An 18,884-nucleotide genomic window follows, 5' to 3' on the forward strand; every position below is an offset into this window, starting at 1 on the left:
ACTGGGGAGAGTGAGGTTGGTGGACCCATTTTACGAACAAGCTACAAATGTTCACTGCGAATTGCCAAAGCTGGGAAACCTTTATTAGGGCCACGGCCGCTTCCTTCCCATCCCTTGGCCTTTCTTGTCCCATCGTCGCCATAAGACCTATCTGTGTCGGTGCGACGTAAAGCAAAAAGAAAAGAAATTCAAACTGTTCGTGGATGACATCGAAGCAGAGTATCCAGATTTCTTGTACCATGCAGAAGTAAGGTGGCTGAGCAAGGCGACGGTGCTTCATCAAGTTTTTTGCTTGCGGAATGCAATAGATACCTTTTATGACCTGAAAGAGCGGCCCAAAGTTCTTTTTGCATGATCCTAAGTGGGTGGCGGACTTGGCCTTTTTAAGTGACTTTACTGCCCATCTGAATACTTTGAACACTTCGCTTCAGGACAAAAAGCACAATATCTGCGATTTGGTGGAAAAAATTCAAGTGTTCAAAAGTAAATTGATTTTGTAGGAAAACCAGTTGCATGCAAGGAACACAGGACATTTTCTATTGCTTGAAAGAGTGAAATAAGTTGTCGACTCTGATGAGTACTTGCAGGTAATTCGCCAATTACAAGAAGAGTTTAAAAAGAGATTTTCTGAATTGTCAGAACTCCAAGCGGTGTTAGATGTATTTGTTCGACCATTTTCTCTTAGTGCAGACAGTGCTCCACAGCTATTTCAATTAGAGTTGCTTAAACTGCAGTGCAATGTTTGTGTTAAAGACCGCTTTCTAATGTCGCAAAGTTTAGAAGAATTTTACAGCAGCTTTCCGCAAGAAGAATACCCCCTTTTGTATAAACATGTATGTAAAGTTCTGTCAATGTTCGGCTCAACGTACATTTGCGAGCATTTCTTTTTAGTTCTTAACCTTACCAAAAATAAACATCGTGCAACAATGAGCGATAGAAACTTGTGCAATTGTTTAAGAATAGCTGTGTGCAGAAATATTGCAGGTCTACTCAATTTGGAGAAGATTGTTTGCTCCAAAAGTAAAAGCTCATAAAAACGACTGAGCAAAAGTCACTCAAGGTCTGTACTATCTGCTCATATTGGTAAAATTTTGTTGAATTTTCCTCTAAGATATGTTCAAATTTCAGTTTTGAATAAATTACATTACTGTATTCTTGATTTCATTTCCTGCATAATGCACACATTGGAATACCTTTCGATTTGTATATGTGGTATATTTGTTATGGCAAAACAGCCCTATCAATATGATGTCAACAAACCCATAAAAGCCGTCGGACACACGACTGTATGTAGTCAGCGCGATCTGAACATCGCCCATCTCAGGTCTCCTCGCTGGCACACTGTAGTGGTGGTAGGGGAAGGAGCGCTAGTCTTGACTGCCCAGTGCTCCCTGAGTACGGGCGCGCTCTCGGAGCACAATGGCTGGATGGCGCTGGTCAAGAACAACCTAAACACTGTTAGATGTTAGTCAGTTTAAGGGGAAAGGCAAAGTGGATTGCTGTCGTGATAAGCGATAACTAGATATCTGTGAATGGAGTTGATTACAGCTCAATGGCTGGGTGTTCAGCAACCTGACCTTTGTGCCTCTGGGCCCTGAGTTTGATTCCCAGCAGGGTTGAGGGAATTTTAATCTTAAATTGGTTAATTTCCCGTGCTCGAGGACTGGTTGTTTGTGCTCTCTCCAACATTCCTGCAACTCGTACCCCTCATACAACACTATTCTCCACAACACAAATGCGGTTTTATTTACAAAGCAGAGCCCACCTGCACTCGTCAGAGGACCTGCTGTACAAGCACTAAACCAGGCTAACAATGACCGCATGAGATTGTTTTTCCTTGAACTTCTCCCCTTTCTTACAAAACCAGCTGCTTCACCTTATTGATATAATTGCTAACAGTTTCTTTACAAATATAACCATAACTCAGAAATAAGTTCTTAAAATACTGCCATTTTTTTCATATCATCATATTTGCGAATCCAATTGCCATCAGCCTCTTTTTGCTGAAGAATTGTCGTAATATCCATAGTGTCCACATTTTCCCACCTTTTCAAGAATTTTTTTTTTATTATGGGCCATTTTCTTGCTCCCTGGAAATTACTATTTTTCCCATATTAAATTCATGCAATTAACTCAGATGACCTTCCTTGAAAAAATCATTACTCTCTGTCTCCTTTTCACTTCATCCTGTATCTTAATCAGCATGTTTTCCTTCCTGGAGGTTCCTACCTGACAAATTAGACATTTATCTACAGCTAGTGGAGTAAGTTAACTACGATCTCAGAGAGTTAGAGTAGGTGAAGCTTTGTCTGACCCTGTAATAGTTGAGAGGGGAGTTCCTCAGGGCAGTGTTATCGGACCTTTATGTTTTCTTATATATATAAATGATATGAGTAAAGGAGTGGAATCGGAGGTAAGGCTTTTTGCGGATGATGTTATTCTCTATAGAGTGATAAATAAGTTACAAGATTGTGAGCAACTGCAACGTGACCTCGAAAATGTTGTGAGATGGACAGCAGGCAATGGTATGTTGATAAACGGGGCTAAAAGTCAGGTTGTGAGTTTCACAAATAGGAAAAGTCCTCTCAGTTTTAATTACTGCGTTGATGGGGTGAAAGTTCCTTTTGGGGATCATTGTAAGTATCTAGGTGTTAATATAAGGAAAGATCTTCACTGGGGTAATCACATAAATGGGATTGTAAATAAAGGGTACCGATCTCTGCACATGGTTATGAGGGTGTTTAGGGGTTGTAGTAAGGATGTAAAGGAGAGTGCATATAAGTCTCTGGTAAGACCCCAACTAGAGTATGGTTCCAGTGTATGGGACCCTCACCAGGATTACCTGATTCAAGAACTGGAAAAAATCCAAAGAAAAGCAGCTCGATTTGTTCTGGGTGATTTCCGACAAAAGAGTAGCGTTACAAAAATGTTGCAATCTTTGGGTTGGGAAGAATTGAGAGAAAGAAGAAGAGTTGCTCGACTAAGTGGTATGTTACATGTAATTAATCTCATAATGGGACCGTATTGAGGACAATATATTAAAATTATAAAATCCTTTTAATCACAACCACCTACTCAATACATTGTATTACTCATTGAATTATAAAACAATCACCTCATGATTGTTTTATAATTCAATGAGTAATATAATGTATTGAGTGGGTGGTTGTGATTAAAAGGATTTTATAATTTTAATAAGTGGTATGTTCCGAGCCGTCAGCGGAGAGATGGCGTGGAATGACATTAGTAGACGAATAGGTTTGAATGGCGTTTATAAAAGTAGGAAAGATCACAATATGAAGATAAAGTTGGAATTCAAGAGGACAAACTGGGGCAAATATTCATTCATAGGAAGGGGAGTTAGGGATTGGAATAACTTACCAAGGGAGATGTTCAATAAATTTCCAATTTCTTTGAAATCATTTCGAAAAAGGCTAGGAAAGCAACAGATAGGGAATCTGCCACCTGGGCGACTGCCCTAAATGCAGATCAGTATTGATTGATTGATTGATTGATTGACGCCGTTTGAATCACATAACTGTGAGCTTGCATTCAGGAAATGGTAGTTTCGAACCTCACCATTGCCAGCCCTGAAGATGGTTTACCATGCTTTCCCAATTTCACATTAGGGATATGATGGGCTGTACCTTAATGAAGGCCCTTTCCTCTCCCATCATCACCAGTAGACCTAACTGGTGCAGCGTTACTTTTTTATTTTATTTTTTGCTAGTGGCTTTACGTCGTACCGACACAGATAGGTCTTATGGCGACGATGGGATAGGTAAGGGCTAGGAGTTGGAAGGAAGCAGCCGTGGCCTTAATTAAGGTATAGCCCCAGCATTTGCCTGGTGTGAAAATGGGAAAGCACGGAAAACCACCTTCAGGGCTGCCGACAGTGGGATTTGAACCCACTATCTCCTGGATGCAAGCTCACAGCTGCGCGCTCCTAACCACAGTTAAAAATATGTATATGCACTGTCTGTCTGTCTGGTCATCAGCCCAGAGGTTGGTTGGATTATCAAATAGCACCACCAGTGATTATGCAGTTATAGAGAAATAATAAATCGCAATGCTGGCACCAAAGTGAAGCATACCAGGCAAGATGAGAAGTGAGGTAGATGGTCATTGTTTATCTCACTGAACTAGAGACTGCTATTGCAACATAACCAGGCTTATGAGTAACATCTTTCAGAACACTCAGAGGCAGAAATCATGCTCTGAATGTCTTCACTCGGCACCACCTACACCTCAGCAGCATCCATATTGTCACAGCTAAGGATGAGACTGGGACTTTGGTGGAAGCTACATTTTGCTCTTGTCTGTGTCAGAAGACAGATACAAAAGCACTGCATCCATCAAGAAATGGCAACAGGCTGTTAAGTATACTTAATTCTTACACAATATTTTGTCACATCACTGAATCCCTCTCAGGTATTTTGCTTCCTTTGGTCCCTCATGGTCACATACTTGATAGGATCATCTGACCGCCCTAGCTTATAGCTCACAACTTCAAGGTTTATGAAATTAGAAATAAAAGACTGGCTGATAAATGGGAGAAGGTATGTGGCGTAGAGCACCTTGTGCCCGGGTTGGCCAAGTCTTAAAGTACGGTTTTGACAGTACTTTAATAAGCCTGGAATGGTCATGTAAATGTTTGCGTAATTAACAAAGCAGTTGGTTCCTTCACGTGAAAGTACTTTGACTGATATTTTATTGCTAAACACAAAGCCTGAGTTAGCGTGTAAATCAAATGTGTCTGGGACAAACTAGAACAATACATCAGAGTGAGAAATCCACCACCCCAAACACTACAAGCCCTGGAAGGGTGGGGATGTCTGCATCAACTGAACATGCAGCCTCTTTTCAGAAACATAAGGAAGTGTGTTGAATTTGTTATCACTCTCAAGGTTGGCAATACTCCTTATCAACATGTTCCTTGTGGTTCGGGTCACCATGTGTTCCGAAGCATTTTACTCTTATCCGTACGCGCAAACTTCCCAAAATTGCAGAGTAAGTAACCACGTCCTAGTTACAAATTTCCGATAACTAATCAAGAATCTTTGTTTGCCATTGACCATATACAATGAAATAGGCTTTGTCACCTGATAATAATTTTGTACTTAATATTACTAAGGCTAAATGAACATACACCTTTTATTAAAACTTAATATTGACATTATGCATTTCTAAGAATTCAGAGGTATTATAAAATGGATTTTCTATTAACCAATCATACATTTTTCTTTTATAATTACCTAAAGGAGTGGACCATGGAGAATGTGGTAATTTATTAAATAATCTTAGACAACTGATTTTATGTGAGTGAACAGTTTTTGACAGTCTGTGAATTGGGATGTTAATGTCTGCTATGCCCGAGTATCATGAAGGTGAATTTTTTTTCCGTAGTACTGAATTCATTTACGTTTTTAACATATGACAAAGATATATAAATATACAAATTTATAATTGTGAGTATTCTAAGCTTAATGAAGAGAAATCGAAAATGATAAATTGCACTAGCCCTACACATTGTTTGGACAACCTATTTCTGTATCAGAAGAATATTATATACATAAGAAGAATGCCCCCATAATACCAGTCCATAAGTAACGTGTGACTGGAAGAGACCAAAATATGGCATCCTTAGGTAGTCACTGCTAACTAAATCCCTCAATTTCCATATCAAATAGGCCACTCGTGATATTTTTTTACAAACATGATCAATGTGTGTTTCCCAGTTCAATTTGGCATCAATATGAAAACCCAATAGTTTGACTGACTGACTTTCAATATCTTTGGATAATCCTAGTGTGAGAAATTTAGTTTTATCCTGATTGCACAACAGCCTATTGGATGAAAACCAATGCATTGCAGCTGCAAGAGCTTCCTACGACATCTGATGCAAACCTGAGATGCTCTGGTGTTTTGTAATTAACGTTGTATCGTCCACATCCTTAGTGTTTATATTGAAGTAAAGGGTAGAGGTATACTGCTAGTTTCTATCGGCCCCCAATGACCCTAAGGAATTTATTTGCATCTTACATTCATATCCCGTCGGGTCACTCTGTGTTTGGATTGTTGTCTACCCTATACTTTTTATGCGGGAATCGCTCGCATGGTTTCTGTGAATGAAACCTACAGTGTTGCTGCCTTTAGATGGCAGATTGTTGTTTAATACGAGGAGTACCACCCTTCTGACATCTAGTGTAACCTATTTCTTTCTACATTGCTCTTAGGTAAGCGAGTAGAAGTTTTCAGATTTTTATTTATGGAGTAGTTATTGATATGTTTGTTATCTTCAGTAGATAATATTCACAAGCAAATTCACGTCCTTTTTTTTAGGCGTGGAGCCTTCATACTCTGACACACTGGTGGCATGGAAAAGAAAGAGGTTAACCTGGTGAGTTGGATGTGCGGTTACGGGCGCACGGCTGTGAGCTTGCATCCAGGAGATGGTGGATTCGAATCCCACTTTCCGCAGCCCTGAAGATGGTTTTCCATGGGCTCCCATTTTCACACCAGGCAAATGCTGGGGCTGTACCTTAATTAAGGCCACGGCAGCTTACTTCCAACTCCTAGGCCTTTCCTATCCCATCGTCGCCATAAGACCTATCTGTGTCAGTGTGACATAAAGCCACTAGCAAAAAAAAAAAAAAAAAAAAAAAAAAAATTGAGGTTCAAGATGGCATATGATCTCGGATGATTTGCTCACTATTTGGAACAAAATGATGAGAGTGACAGTGATTATTCTTCAGTATCTGGTCATGACCTTATGTACAGCTTCGTCTAATGTGATGTTATTTTGTTACTAAGCATAATATGAAAATAATCAACATAGACCTATCGTATTCCCTTAAAAACAGATCAGTGAACGGAAAACTAACCTTTACTTCCGGGGTCATTTCTGGGTCACGCACTTGTTGAATCAGAAAACTGACGCAGAGGTAAATACATCAGAATGTCTCCTCAACAATAACGCACACAACGTGTGTTCCAGCATTGTTTTGTATTCATAGTAGGGACTATCCAAATCCAAATTCGTCAGGTCACCGGTGATCTGAACCGATAATAACTAAAGGCCGCATCGGGTCACCAGTGGCCCGATACGACATAAAATTAAGACATCAAAATGCAATGCAGCATGGAACATGCTAAAATGCTTAATTATCACATAGTCATTTTATAGCATGTCCAGGAACCACTTCATGTTTAACTCCTTAACTGGGTTTGACGCCTATAGGCATCAACAGCTGTCACATGAGTATTGGGTTTGACGCCTTTAGGCGTTCTTGTCATTCTAAACGTGTTCTTACGTAGGGTTAGCAGCCTATAGGCGCCTGCCTGTTCTTTATCACTGCTGCCATTACTATCGTAATTTAAAACTAATTCCATTGATATTAGATGTGATTATTGTTGTCCTATTAATTTTTATCCGGTCTCACGCCAGTTGGGTAGTTCACACCTCGGCGGCAGTCTGACAGCTGCCTCATGTTGCCTTATGCGGTCCGCGTCAAATTCTTCTTAAAGAATTTATTTGTGCATATGTACATTGAAATTACTGAATTTGCGAGTTGTTGTCGTCATCGTTGTTATGATACAGTTGTTCTGCGAACTCCATTGTCCATGTTCTGATAACTTTTTGTAAATTGGTCTGTGTATCGTAGTAAACTGTTCCGTGTGACGTGAACATGGCTTGGTTTGGAAAGACATTGAATTATTTGAGAACCCGCCAACTGGAAGTAGGAATCACTCAAGAAAACATTGTGTTGTATGCCTGTCAAACCAGAGGCGACGGGGAAACTGTCTACTGCTGTGAGGAATGTGACGTGGCACTTTGTGCTTGCCCATGCTTCCGTATTTACCACACTGTGCGCAATTTCTGAATGACCTACAAACCAGAAAGTATGTAGAACCTATTGATGCATATCTGAAAATTTGAAAAATGTCATCATAATAATGAAAGGAACACTTTTTATATTCACTTTTGTACGAACACACTGCGTATATATGTATATATTTACAGGTTTACAAGAAAAACAGTAATATCATAATGCTATTGATTGTCTACTATATCACTAATAATTCAAGTAAAACAAGTAAAATATATTTTTCTGTTGAATATTTACATCTGCCGCACGCTACTGTACCCATTCCAAAAGTGCACATTGCGCTGAATAATTACCCACTGGCTGGTTGACATTATGAAACTATGTCCCAGTTAAGGGGTTAATACATTCAAGATCTCTAGTGCTGAGTGCCCAAACAATGCTTTTCATTTCATTTAACATTTGTTGAAAAGGAGGAGGTTTGTTTTCATATTGTGTCAGACTTCATTTCAATATGTTTGCATATCAGAAGGTATGAATGTATATAAAGTGACCTAATTTCTTTTTCGAGCAGTTTATTAATTTACCTGTGACCTATGGTGTATCTCATAATAATTAATATGGATGTCTCTGGGAATTTATGAATTTTGAATTGTATAATTTGTTCACTGCATATTCCACACTCATGTTTCTTTGTGATTTTGTATTAAAATTTGTTAGCCTTCTACTGTACGTATAGTTCATTTGTTAAACATTCTGTTTGTACTGTAAGTAAGCTCAAAGTTCGATGTATTGTTTCTTTTTTTATTCAAGGTTTGATTGAAGCGAGTAGTCCAAGTGCACCGTGTCCGGATGTTTTGATCCATACTACACCACCTCATCGGAGAGCTAGAACTCCAGCTTGGACCTACCATTTCTATGAAAGTGAAAGATGGATGCATCTAAAGGTTACTTTACCTTGTGCTGTTCTTCTTAAAGAAATACATTTGCATCCACACCTTACCTCTCTTGCAAGTAAGATTCTTTTGATTACATTGTCTAATATTACCATTTAGTAGCGAAAGCTTCATCAGTACCATATTTTTATATACAAAAGAACCTCATTTATCCGGATTTGGTGGGACCGGTACTGATCCGGATGATCGAAAATCTGGATAGTCCAGAAAAAAAAAACTAAAAACAATTACAGTACATGTTATATAATCTATGAATATAAGTCGTACAGTAACACCTTTTTTCGGTTGTACAACCTGTGACAATAAAGTTCAATGAATGAAGTCAGAACGGTTGATCCAGCAACACTGGCGAAACGCAACGCTGCACCTGTGTAGCAGCAGGTTTTGACCACCTGCTCCCAACATTGTTCACTTGAGCATCGTGTGTGTGCCGTGTAAGACCTGTTTGACACAGTGCGTGTTTAGTGCTTTGTTTCTGAACTGCGAACATTAACATGAACGACCAAAAGATCAATGTACAGTTTTGTTAAAAGCTTGGCGAGACACGGAAAGAAACGCATGCGATTCTGGTACGTGTTTATGAAGATCAAGCACTGTCCTTGAAGTTTGCCTGTTTTCTAGTAGGCCGGGAAAGTGTTTGTGACAACCCCCGTAGCGGATGACCGGCGACCACCGTCAGTGACGAAAACATTGAGAAGGTGAGGACATTAATCACGAACTATCGGCGATTAACTGGGCGCATGATAGCGGATGAATTGCAGATTAACCAGGAATCCGTGCGACAAATTGTTACCCAGAAGTTAGGGAAGAGGAAAACGTGTTCTCGTCTTGCGCCACATCACTTGACTGTCAATCAGAAGCAGACACGTTTAGAGGTTTCACAGGATTTTGTCCAAACGTGGATGCGACACCAAATTTCTTGAACTCTATTATCACAGGATGAAACCTGGTGTCTCAGGTACGACCCTGAAACGAAACGGCAAAGCATGGAATGGCATTCTCTGGGATCCCCTTGTCAGAAAAACGTCAGAGCCGAAAAGTCACGCATCAGAGCAACGCTCATCACCTTTTTCGATAGTCGAGGCGTTATCCGCAAGGAATTTCTACCTGAAGGAACAACGTTGAATGCTGTACGGTACATTGAAATTTTGACCCGTTTCATGAAACATCTACACATAGTACGAACCCAGTATGCACAACAAGGGTCATGGTTTTTTGTCCATTACAACGCTCGCCCACACACAGCCAATATTGTCAAACAGTTCATGGCAGAAAAGGGGTTGGTGCAACTTGAACATCCCCCATACTTGCCAGATCTCAATCCTCCAGACTTCTTCCTATTCCCACGACTTAAACTTGCTTTGAAAGGAAAGAGATTTGACTATATTTCTGACATCCAACGAAATGTGTCAAGGCTTTTGAACACCATCCCAAAGGAAGACTTCTTGCAAAGTTTCCAGGACATGTATCACCGATCTCAGCAGTGCATAGGTATGGGATAGTAACATATCCACAAAGATGCACACGATATGCTGTCAGTTGGTACAGTTATTTTATTCACATATATTTACAAATTGACACACACATGTAACCTTAATCGCTGTTGGCACAGACAAAACACTCGCATCACAAACCGCCATTTAAAAACAAGTCAATAACACAGCACATAGAGGTTACAACTTTGGAACACAAATAAGACAGATGACTGCTTAAAAAGCATGTCGCACATGTGGTCACAAGTATAATCTTGCTACACCATAACTCGCTAACTAGTAACTCTCTTCCAATGACCTCAAAATAATAACTCGTTCAACAACTAACTTGTCACTTCAAGATTGTCTCCTTATATATGTGCCTGGCCAGGCTTCTAGAAAGCTACATTACACAAGAGAACTACCTTCGTGAAAATTCTAGCGTGCGTAATACATAGATTGTAATGTACAGAATATTCCCAATCGTTCTCCTGCCCATACCATTCTGGAAATTACAGTGTGTTTCACAATTATGGATTACAATTTATATATACAGGTAAGACTACATTATAATATTAATTTACAGGTATTTACATTAACGGACCTGATACAAATGTCTATGTACCACACATGTTTCATGACATAACCTCACACACACTGTGATCATTTGACAACGTAAATAATAATAATAATAATAATAATAATAATAATAATAATAATTACATTCAAGCTTGATACTTACATTAGTTACCCATGGGTGAGAGAATATTGTTTTCAAGTTATAACTGTTTATCGCACTTGCATCAATATCCCCCTCTAACTTGAAACAATTTCCACACATTGTCACACTCATCGACTTTGCCTTGGACGTAAATTGTATCTTCTTTCTTCCTCGATTTCGCTGGATGTGCTCTCCTCCTCTGGACCAGCCTTGCTGCCAGCCTCTTCCTCGATGATAGTTGTTGTGTTCTCCTCACGATGACTAGATTGTGCTGTGTCATTAGTAACCTCTCCTCCAGGGTTACTCTGTATGCCCAGTGGTTGGGTGGCCTGCCACAACTCAAATGCGTAGACCTGGACTGGAGGGTAGACCCCATGGCCCAGCTGTTTATCCACCTCGATGGGACCAACCCACTTAGGTGCGAGACCTGCATGAAATCCTCCAATCTTACTACTGACTGGGTGGTTACGTCGCAGTACAGCATTCCTGTTGCAAGAGAAATTTGTGAAAAGAAACTGACTCTAGTTTGTACACTTCATAAGAATAAGAGGGAGTTACCAGTGGAGTTCATGAGCGCGAAGGACAGAGATGCAAAAAGTAGCCTGTTTGAGTTCCAGGAGAACGTGACTATTGTCTCTTATGTCTCAAAGAAATGCAAATGTGTGGTTCTATCATCAATGCATTTTCATGATGAAAATGATACTAGTACCGGAGATGAAAAGAAACCTGCAATTGCAACAATGTACAGTTGACTATAACAGCAATGGATACAGTGGATCAAATGTCTGGCACATATTCGACATCACCGATATGCAGATGCTGGCCATTAACAATATTCTTCAGAATTCTTAACATTGCTGGAATGAACGCTCAGATCATATTTTCTTCAAACAACCCTGAGAAGAAACTTGTACGCCAAATGTTCCTGTGTGAACTTGGGAGGGCATTAGTGAATCCTGCAGTGCGTAAAAGAGTCTATCCAGAAAGCCTACCGAATTTGTTCGGGAAAATGCGGCAAAACTAACTGGTGCTGATGATCCCAGTAAGGCAACAAACCTCGAGAACGAGCTCCAAAACAATCACTGTGCACAGCATGCCCCAAAAACAAAGATGTGATGACAATTGTCACTGTGATCGCTGTTGTAGAGTGATTTGTCTGAAACATATGAGGAATGTGTTCGAAAAATTTTACCGAGATTCAGGTGACCCACAAAGTGATACAGACTAAGTTTCTGAAATATTCATGTATTAATTTCTTTTGTACTGAAATGCAGAAATTGAGTATTAATTTCAATATTTTTGTATGCTTGGATTTTTGTAAATGAATATTGTGCATTTTATGATTTCCATATGTTAGTCTTGTTTGTAAATCTATATTGCACATAATAAAACATATTTTTTTTTGGAAAAAAAAGTCTTGTTTGTAAATCTATATTGCACATAATAAAACATATTTTTTTGGAAAAAAATGTCTTTATGTAGGTTGTCCTGTGAAATGACAGTTCTTAACACCCCGCGCGACTACTAACGTTTCAAATGAGTTAGCAACTCCGGAGGGTTAAGTAAAAATTGAATATACCTCAAGATATGGCAGGGTGCATCACTGATTTCAGAGGTTAGCTTTATATTTTTTTGGATCTAGTTAAATTTTGGAAATGCTATTATCATGTAAATTTATAGGGGAAAAAGTTATCATTTCTCTACTGGCGCTTGAAATATGTTTTCCTAATACATATAGTACAGTTAAGTTACGTTATGTGACTGTTTGAATATGAAAACTGAAACGTTTGCCACAAAATTCGTTCGATCATCCTCAGTATGGTATAGTTTTCTAGCTATGTGCACGTGTGAGCTCTCTCCTCAACATTCAAAGGCGATTTTGGAGTCGATTAGTAACACTCGTCCACTGCTCTTCCATAAAGAAAATCGGAAATGAAAGAGAACATGTTTTCATAATAAATAAAAAGCAAAGTAAAGCAAAGTCATCTCCATACAGGCCATGATGGCCCTTGGAGGAGTGGAAGGTAAAGGCTCCCACTATCCGTAACCTCGGCACTTGATGGGGTAGAGTGGTTAGCTCTACGCCCGGCCGCCTTTGCCCCCATGAATTAACCTGGTACTCATTTTTGGTGTAGGTTGAGTGAACCTCAGGGCCATGTGCTCCTCCGGAATTAGAAATCTCGTGTCTTAAATTTTACTACTTTCTGATGGGGAATCGAACCCACGTCTTTCCAGGGGAGCCGAGCACGCCTTTAGCACCTCGGCCAGGCAGCCCCATTCATAATAAATAGGCTACGTAAATAACATGATCAATAGCAGTTGTCAACTCGTTACTAATAAAGGCTAATTAACTGATCGCTTACTTTTAATGCTAAATACTGCATTTAAGTAAGAATGGATACATCTCAAGATATGGCAGTGCGCATCACGGATTTCTGAGATTAGATTATATTTTCTCACATCTGGTTAAATTTCTGCAAGGCTATACCCATCTACATTTATAGCAAGAAGGTTATCACTTTTCTACTGGCGCTTGATAAATGTTTTCATGGTACATACACAGTTAAGTAAGGTTTGGTGACCCCTTTGAATAAGAAAGCTGAAGCGTTTGCCACAAAATGCGAGCTTTGGTATATTTTTTTTTCGCTATGTGCACTTGTGAGTTCTCTCCTCGACATTCGAAGATGATGCTGGAGTCGATTAGTAATACCCGTCAACTCCTCTTCTGTAAAGAAAATCAGAAATAAAAGAGAACATGTTTTTATAATAAATACATAAGTAACATGGTTGTTAGTAATTGTTAACTCTTTAGAAATAAAGACTGAAGTAAACGATCACTTAATTTTAATGTTATATACTGAAATTTAAGTAAGAATGTGGTACACCTAAAGATACTGCAAAGTACATCTCTGATTCAGAGGATGGTTTATATTTTCTCGCATGTAGTTCAATTTTGGAAAGGGTTTTCCCATGTAAATTTGTAGCGAGGAGGATATCATTCTCTATGTGCACTTGAAATATGTTTTCATGATACATACATGGTTAGGTGTAGGTGGTGCTGTTTGAAGAAGAAAACTGGAATGTTTGCCACAGATGCCTCTGGAGTGATATTATAATTTTTTCTGAATGAAATTAACCATACACTTTCACATACAGTAGTACCGCATTTTGAAAAATTATAAACGAGTAAGCCGTAGTGTGGATATCATCCATGAATACTCATCTTTTGAACAAACTGATTGCCATTTCATACAATTTTAATGTGTTTGGGTTTTATCCTGACTTTTACAAAAAATCGTATATAAATTTTTCGCCGTTATGAATTCTCGCTATAACGGACTTCTACTGTAAATAAACAAACTAGTAAATGAAACTGTACTCTCCGTTATTTACAGCAGACATTGAAAGTTATCTCCTTGGTCTGCAGTGCAACCTTAACATCTTACAAGATTTTGAAACACACTTTGCAGTTCATGAACACTGATGGAACACACAGTGTTCCTAATTTTGATTTTTAATTCTTTGGCAGATCGATAATTATTCCTGTCAACTTTTCCTTTGAGAGTTTCCCATAGATAAAATTTGCATGTGCTTAAATCAGGTGAACAAGGGGACCATAGGCCTTTACTGGTGAACTGATCAGCATCAAAACACTTCTTGCAACTGTCACCTAGAACTATGCACCGTATGGTCCGTCATACCATCCTGCTGGAAATTGCCATACCTTTTTTCTTCTTCAGTCTCTTCAGCAAAATATGGTTCAAGAATGCTGTGGATATAACTTTCGGAAGTAATCGTGTCCTGAAAAAATAGCTGACTGATAATTCATCGGGCACTAATAGTGCAACATACACCCGATTTGACATCGTGCAGAGGGTTCAACTGTAAAATGTGTTTGTTCTCTGTACCCCAGATCCTATCATTCTGCGAATTGACATGTCCTATAAAATGAAACCAAGTGTCATCACTCATAAAACAAAAGTTTGAATCCACAATACTATCGTGGACACTGTTCTTCAAACTAAAACCCTATAGCACTGCAGCCCTGACAGGCCTTGGCCTATCAAGCGACCGCTGTTCTGCCGGAAGGCCTGCAGGTTATGATGTGTCTCGTGGTCAGTGCGGCGAATCCTCTTGTTCGTTACTCTTGGTTTTCTAGACCGGGGTCACTTTCTCACCTTCAGATAGCTCCTCAATTGTAATTACATAGGTTGAGTGGTCTTGAACCAACCGTTTGGACCAGGCAAAAATCCCTGACCTTGCCAGTGATCAAACCAGGGCTTGCGGGTGATAGGCAGGCACGCAACATCTAGACTGTGAGGCCGGACACTATTCATTAGCCAATTGCGAAATCTTAATCTTGCAATGATATATGTAGGCTGAATGTTATGGAGTGAATGATTCCGGGAAGATTGTGTATGTAATAATTTTCTTGCATTACGTGCTGTCAAATGTGAAATATCAGTTTGGTGATCTACTTTACAAAGCGGCTTGCGTGGACTGACATGCAGTTTTGCCTGTGTATCTTCTAACTTCTCCTGTGTTTGAGCTGTTCTCCTGTGCTATTTTTTCGTATTAGTTACATAACCCATACTACGCCACTTGTGAACGAGTTGTTGCACATGACATTTTGATGGTACTTCAGAACTTCAGAAACATCTCTCGAAAGCTCTTATTAACTGGTTTCTTTTTGTTCAAATAACACTCGGCCAAAAATATTCTCTGTGTTGTAGAGTACTTAACAATCACGATGATAACCTCACAACACATCTTTAAGCTTACAAGTAAATGTATGACATGTTTACCCCATATTTGCAACTTTGAGCAGTTTAAAGATATTAACATTAAAAGTTCCACCCTTACAATACTTACAAAAGTTTTATTCTTAAGGCAAAGTTATAGGTACAAGTTTCGTCCGACATACTGAGCCTACCAAAAAACGAAAATTTAAATAGTAAAATTAGCATAGCAAAAAAGTTTGTATACACATGTATACAGCAAATCAAATTTACATGGTCTTAGTGTGCCATTTGACAACAAAGTGGTGACATGAACTTCATTTGAAACATCTCATCGTTGTTCATGTATAAAATAAGCTTATGTTTGCTGATACACAGGTTAAGAGAGGAAAAATCATGACTAGTAGTTCAGTTTTGGTTTTGTGCTTCTGTTCATAAAATATGTTCCATTAATGGGTTAATAGATTATAAACATTTCATCATAGAACAAGTATAGAATTTTACATTTGTTCACACACGGGATAGGAGAAAAAAATCATGACTAGTGGTTCAGTCTTAGTTCATACTGCTAATCATAAAAAGTGTTCCACTAGATGTTTAATGGATAATGAACATTGTGTGGTAAAATTAGGCTGTTAACACACGGGGAACTTTTCATGTGGTGCTGTTGTAAGTTGAAAACCTGGGCTTAGGTCATATGGATTTAATCATGGAGTAATCTAGAATGAAAATAGGTTATTGAGAAATTGTGTAAACTTGAACAAGATCAAAATGTAAAAAGATGTATGAGGCACACCTGAGTACTTACATTCCTTGCTGGTCATTATGTATCTTGGCGGACAAGCCATATGCTGTGTACGGATTGTTGTCTGTTGTTGGCTGGAGGTAACGCCCAATTGGGGGAAGGCTCGAGGAGGTCAAGGGAAATGGTGTGTGGGGTAAGAAGTAGGGCAGACTTGCATTCTCGTTTGGCTTTCTTTAAAGAGTGTATTAATTATTTCGTCAGAAAGGATGTTGAGAGTCTCTGATATTTCATTCAGGTTACCACTAGGGTTTGTTATTTGGTGTACGTTGATGAAGATATTTTTGTAAATATTGAGTAAGGTACCTTTATTAGCTGTTTGGAGGATGGAAAGGTCTTGTTCTATTGTAGAAAATAAATAGTTTGTGTCCAACATATGGGAGCTCATGGCAGAATATCTACTGTGTTTTTTTGCGTTAGTGTGTTCCTGGTAACGAACAAGAAAATTACATCCCTTTTGGTTTGTATAACTGGCTTGGCATTGTAATCAATTTAGTTTGTATACTCTGGAGTTAATGTATTTTTTATTGTTACTGTGAATGTTTTGATGGTAGTAAGGAATAGTGGAATTGTTATCAGCTGTTCTGAAATCCATGTTAAAATTTTGTTTTTTGAAGATGTTCATAATTTGATAGATCTTAGCATTGTTAAGGGCGAACATGACATTTTTTCTTTCTTTTTGGAATCTTTGAGTAGCTTTGTAGAAGGCTTGTATTTTATTTTATTGATAAATTTGTCTACAAAACTCTTTATAAAACCATTCCTGTCAGCTATGGAATAAATGATATCCATTTCTTTTTAAAAAGTTTCTTCAGACATTGGGATATTTAAAGATCTGTGGACTAAGCTAAAAAGGCCGCTCTCTTCTGGGCTCCGAGATGAAGCAAGTTATGTTTAATTGTGTTGATAGTTTGTGTGGGTTTTCTGAATATATTGAAAGAAAGTTTGTAGTTAAATTTAGATTTTTAAAAAAATTGATTGAGCTGTTGATTTCTAATTCTCTTGTAAATTTAATATACGGGTCTGTCTTATTTTTTTAAAAATAAAAACTGGATGAGTTGGCCGTGCGGTTAGGAGCACACAGCTGTGAGCTTGCTTCTGGGAGATAGTCGGTTCGAACCCCACTGTCGGCAGCCTTGAAGATGGTTTTCCGTCTTTTCCCATTTTCACACCAGGCAAATGCTGGGGCTGTACCTTAATTAAAGCCATGGCCGCTTCCCATTCCTAGGCCTTTCCTATCCCATCATCGCCGTAAGACCTATCTGTTACTTGTTGTTATTATTTCAAGACCTATCTGTGTCGGTGTGACGTGAAACAAGTAGCAAAAAAAAAAAATCTATAATTGATTCACTATTAGCTTCCTTTTCATTCACTATAGCAAAAACATTAAGAAATATGGTCCAGGAAAAAATTCCTTTAATGTTATTGAGGATTTTGGTCTTTTCTAAGTGGTCCCTGTATATTCTGATAAACAGTGTTTTTAAAAGAAGAATAATTATTGGATAGAACAAACTTCAGGATATTTATAAACTAGTCATTTTCATGTCTACCTAATTTTCTGTGTTAAAGAAGATTATTTTGAATTAACTTTATAATTTCCTTAACATGTATATTAGAGTACATGTTTTTAACGTTGAATGAACGGTCATGTGGTGGGGTTGCGGATCTAACTTCATTGAAGTTTGGCAAAATTCCATGGAATTCCTGGTGGATTTACTATTGGAAAATTTATAATGATTCTTTGGAAAGTGATGAATGAACCTTAAAATTTTGTATGCTGAACTATTTTTAAAATTGATAATAGGTCTAATGGGAATGTCCACCTTATGAAATTTAGGCAAGGATGTTGCTAGAGGGGTACTGGAATTCATATTTATAAGTTTACAGATTTTTTGCTCATTAAGGATGAAGGATGTATTCTTCAGAACCCTTTTTAACCTTTTTTTTGCATATTATTGGTTTGATCTTTTTAACTTTTTTGAAGGTAACGTATGGAAAAAATTGTTCAGTTTTCACAATGTGCTCTTGTTTCTTCATGATTACGGTAATTTTTCCTTTATCTGCCTTTGTAATTATTATGCTGTTATTTTTCATTTTACGTTTGAGGTTATTAAAATGTTCTTCAGGAATTCAATGGTCTTTTGAGTGTGAGCTTTAAGTTCCAGTAGTTGGTTGTGAACTGCTACATCAGCTATCGAGACTTATCACGCCAAGTTTGTCACAAGCCATATGGCACTTGCTTGCGGATGCCTGCGGCCTGTGAGCAGAAGTGTGAACCCTGTACAATTTTGTGGCAATTTTTTTTATCATCAGCTTAAATAACTTGAACTACATCAATAGAAATTTAAGTGGAGGTATTATAAAAATT

General features: G+C 38.4%; 1 protein-coding gene across 1 annotated transcript in view; it reads left to right on the plus strand.

The window, feature by feature from the left end:
* The window catches only part of Bruce (BIR repeat containing ubiquitin-conjugating enzyme), a 1,406,664-nt gene that overhangs the window by 812,284 nt on the left and 575,496 nt on the right, over positions 1-18,884 (plus strand). Inside the window, exon 42 of the mRNA XM_068225988.1 lies at positions 8,640-8,840. Within this exon, the coding sequence (XP_068082089.1) occupies positions 8,640-8,840 (201 nt within the window). The remainder of the gene's footprint in view (positions 1-8,639; positions 8,841-18,884) is intronic.

Source organism: Anabrus simplex, chromosome 2, assembly GCF_040414725.1.
Source record: "Anabrus simplex isolate iqAnaSimp1 chromosome 2, ASM4041472v1, whole genome shotgun sequence".
Taxonomy (NCBI): domain Eukaryota; kingdom Metazoa; phylum Arthropoda; class Insecta; order Orthoptera; family Tettigoniidae; genus Anabrus; species Anabrus simplex.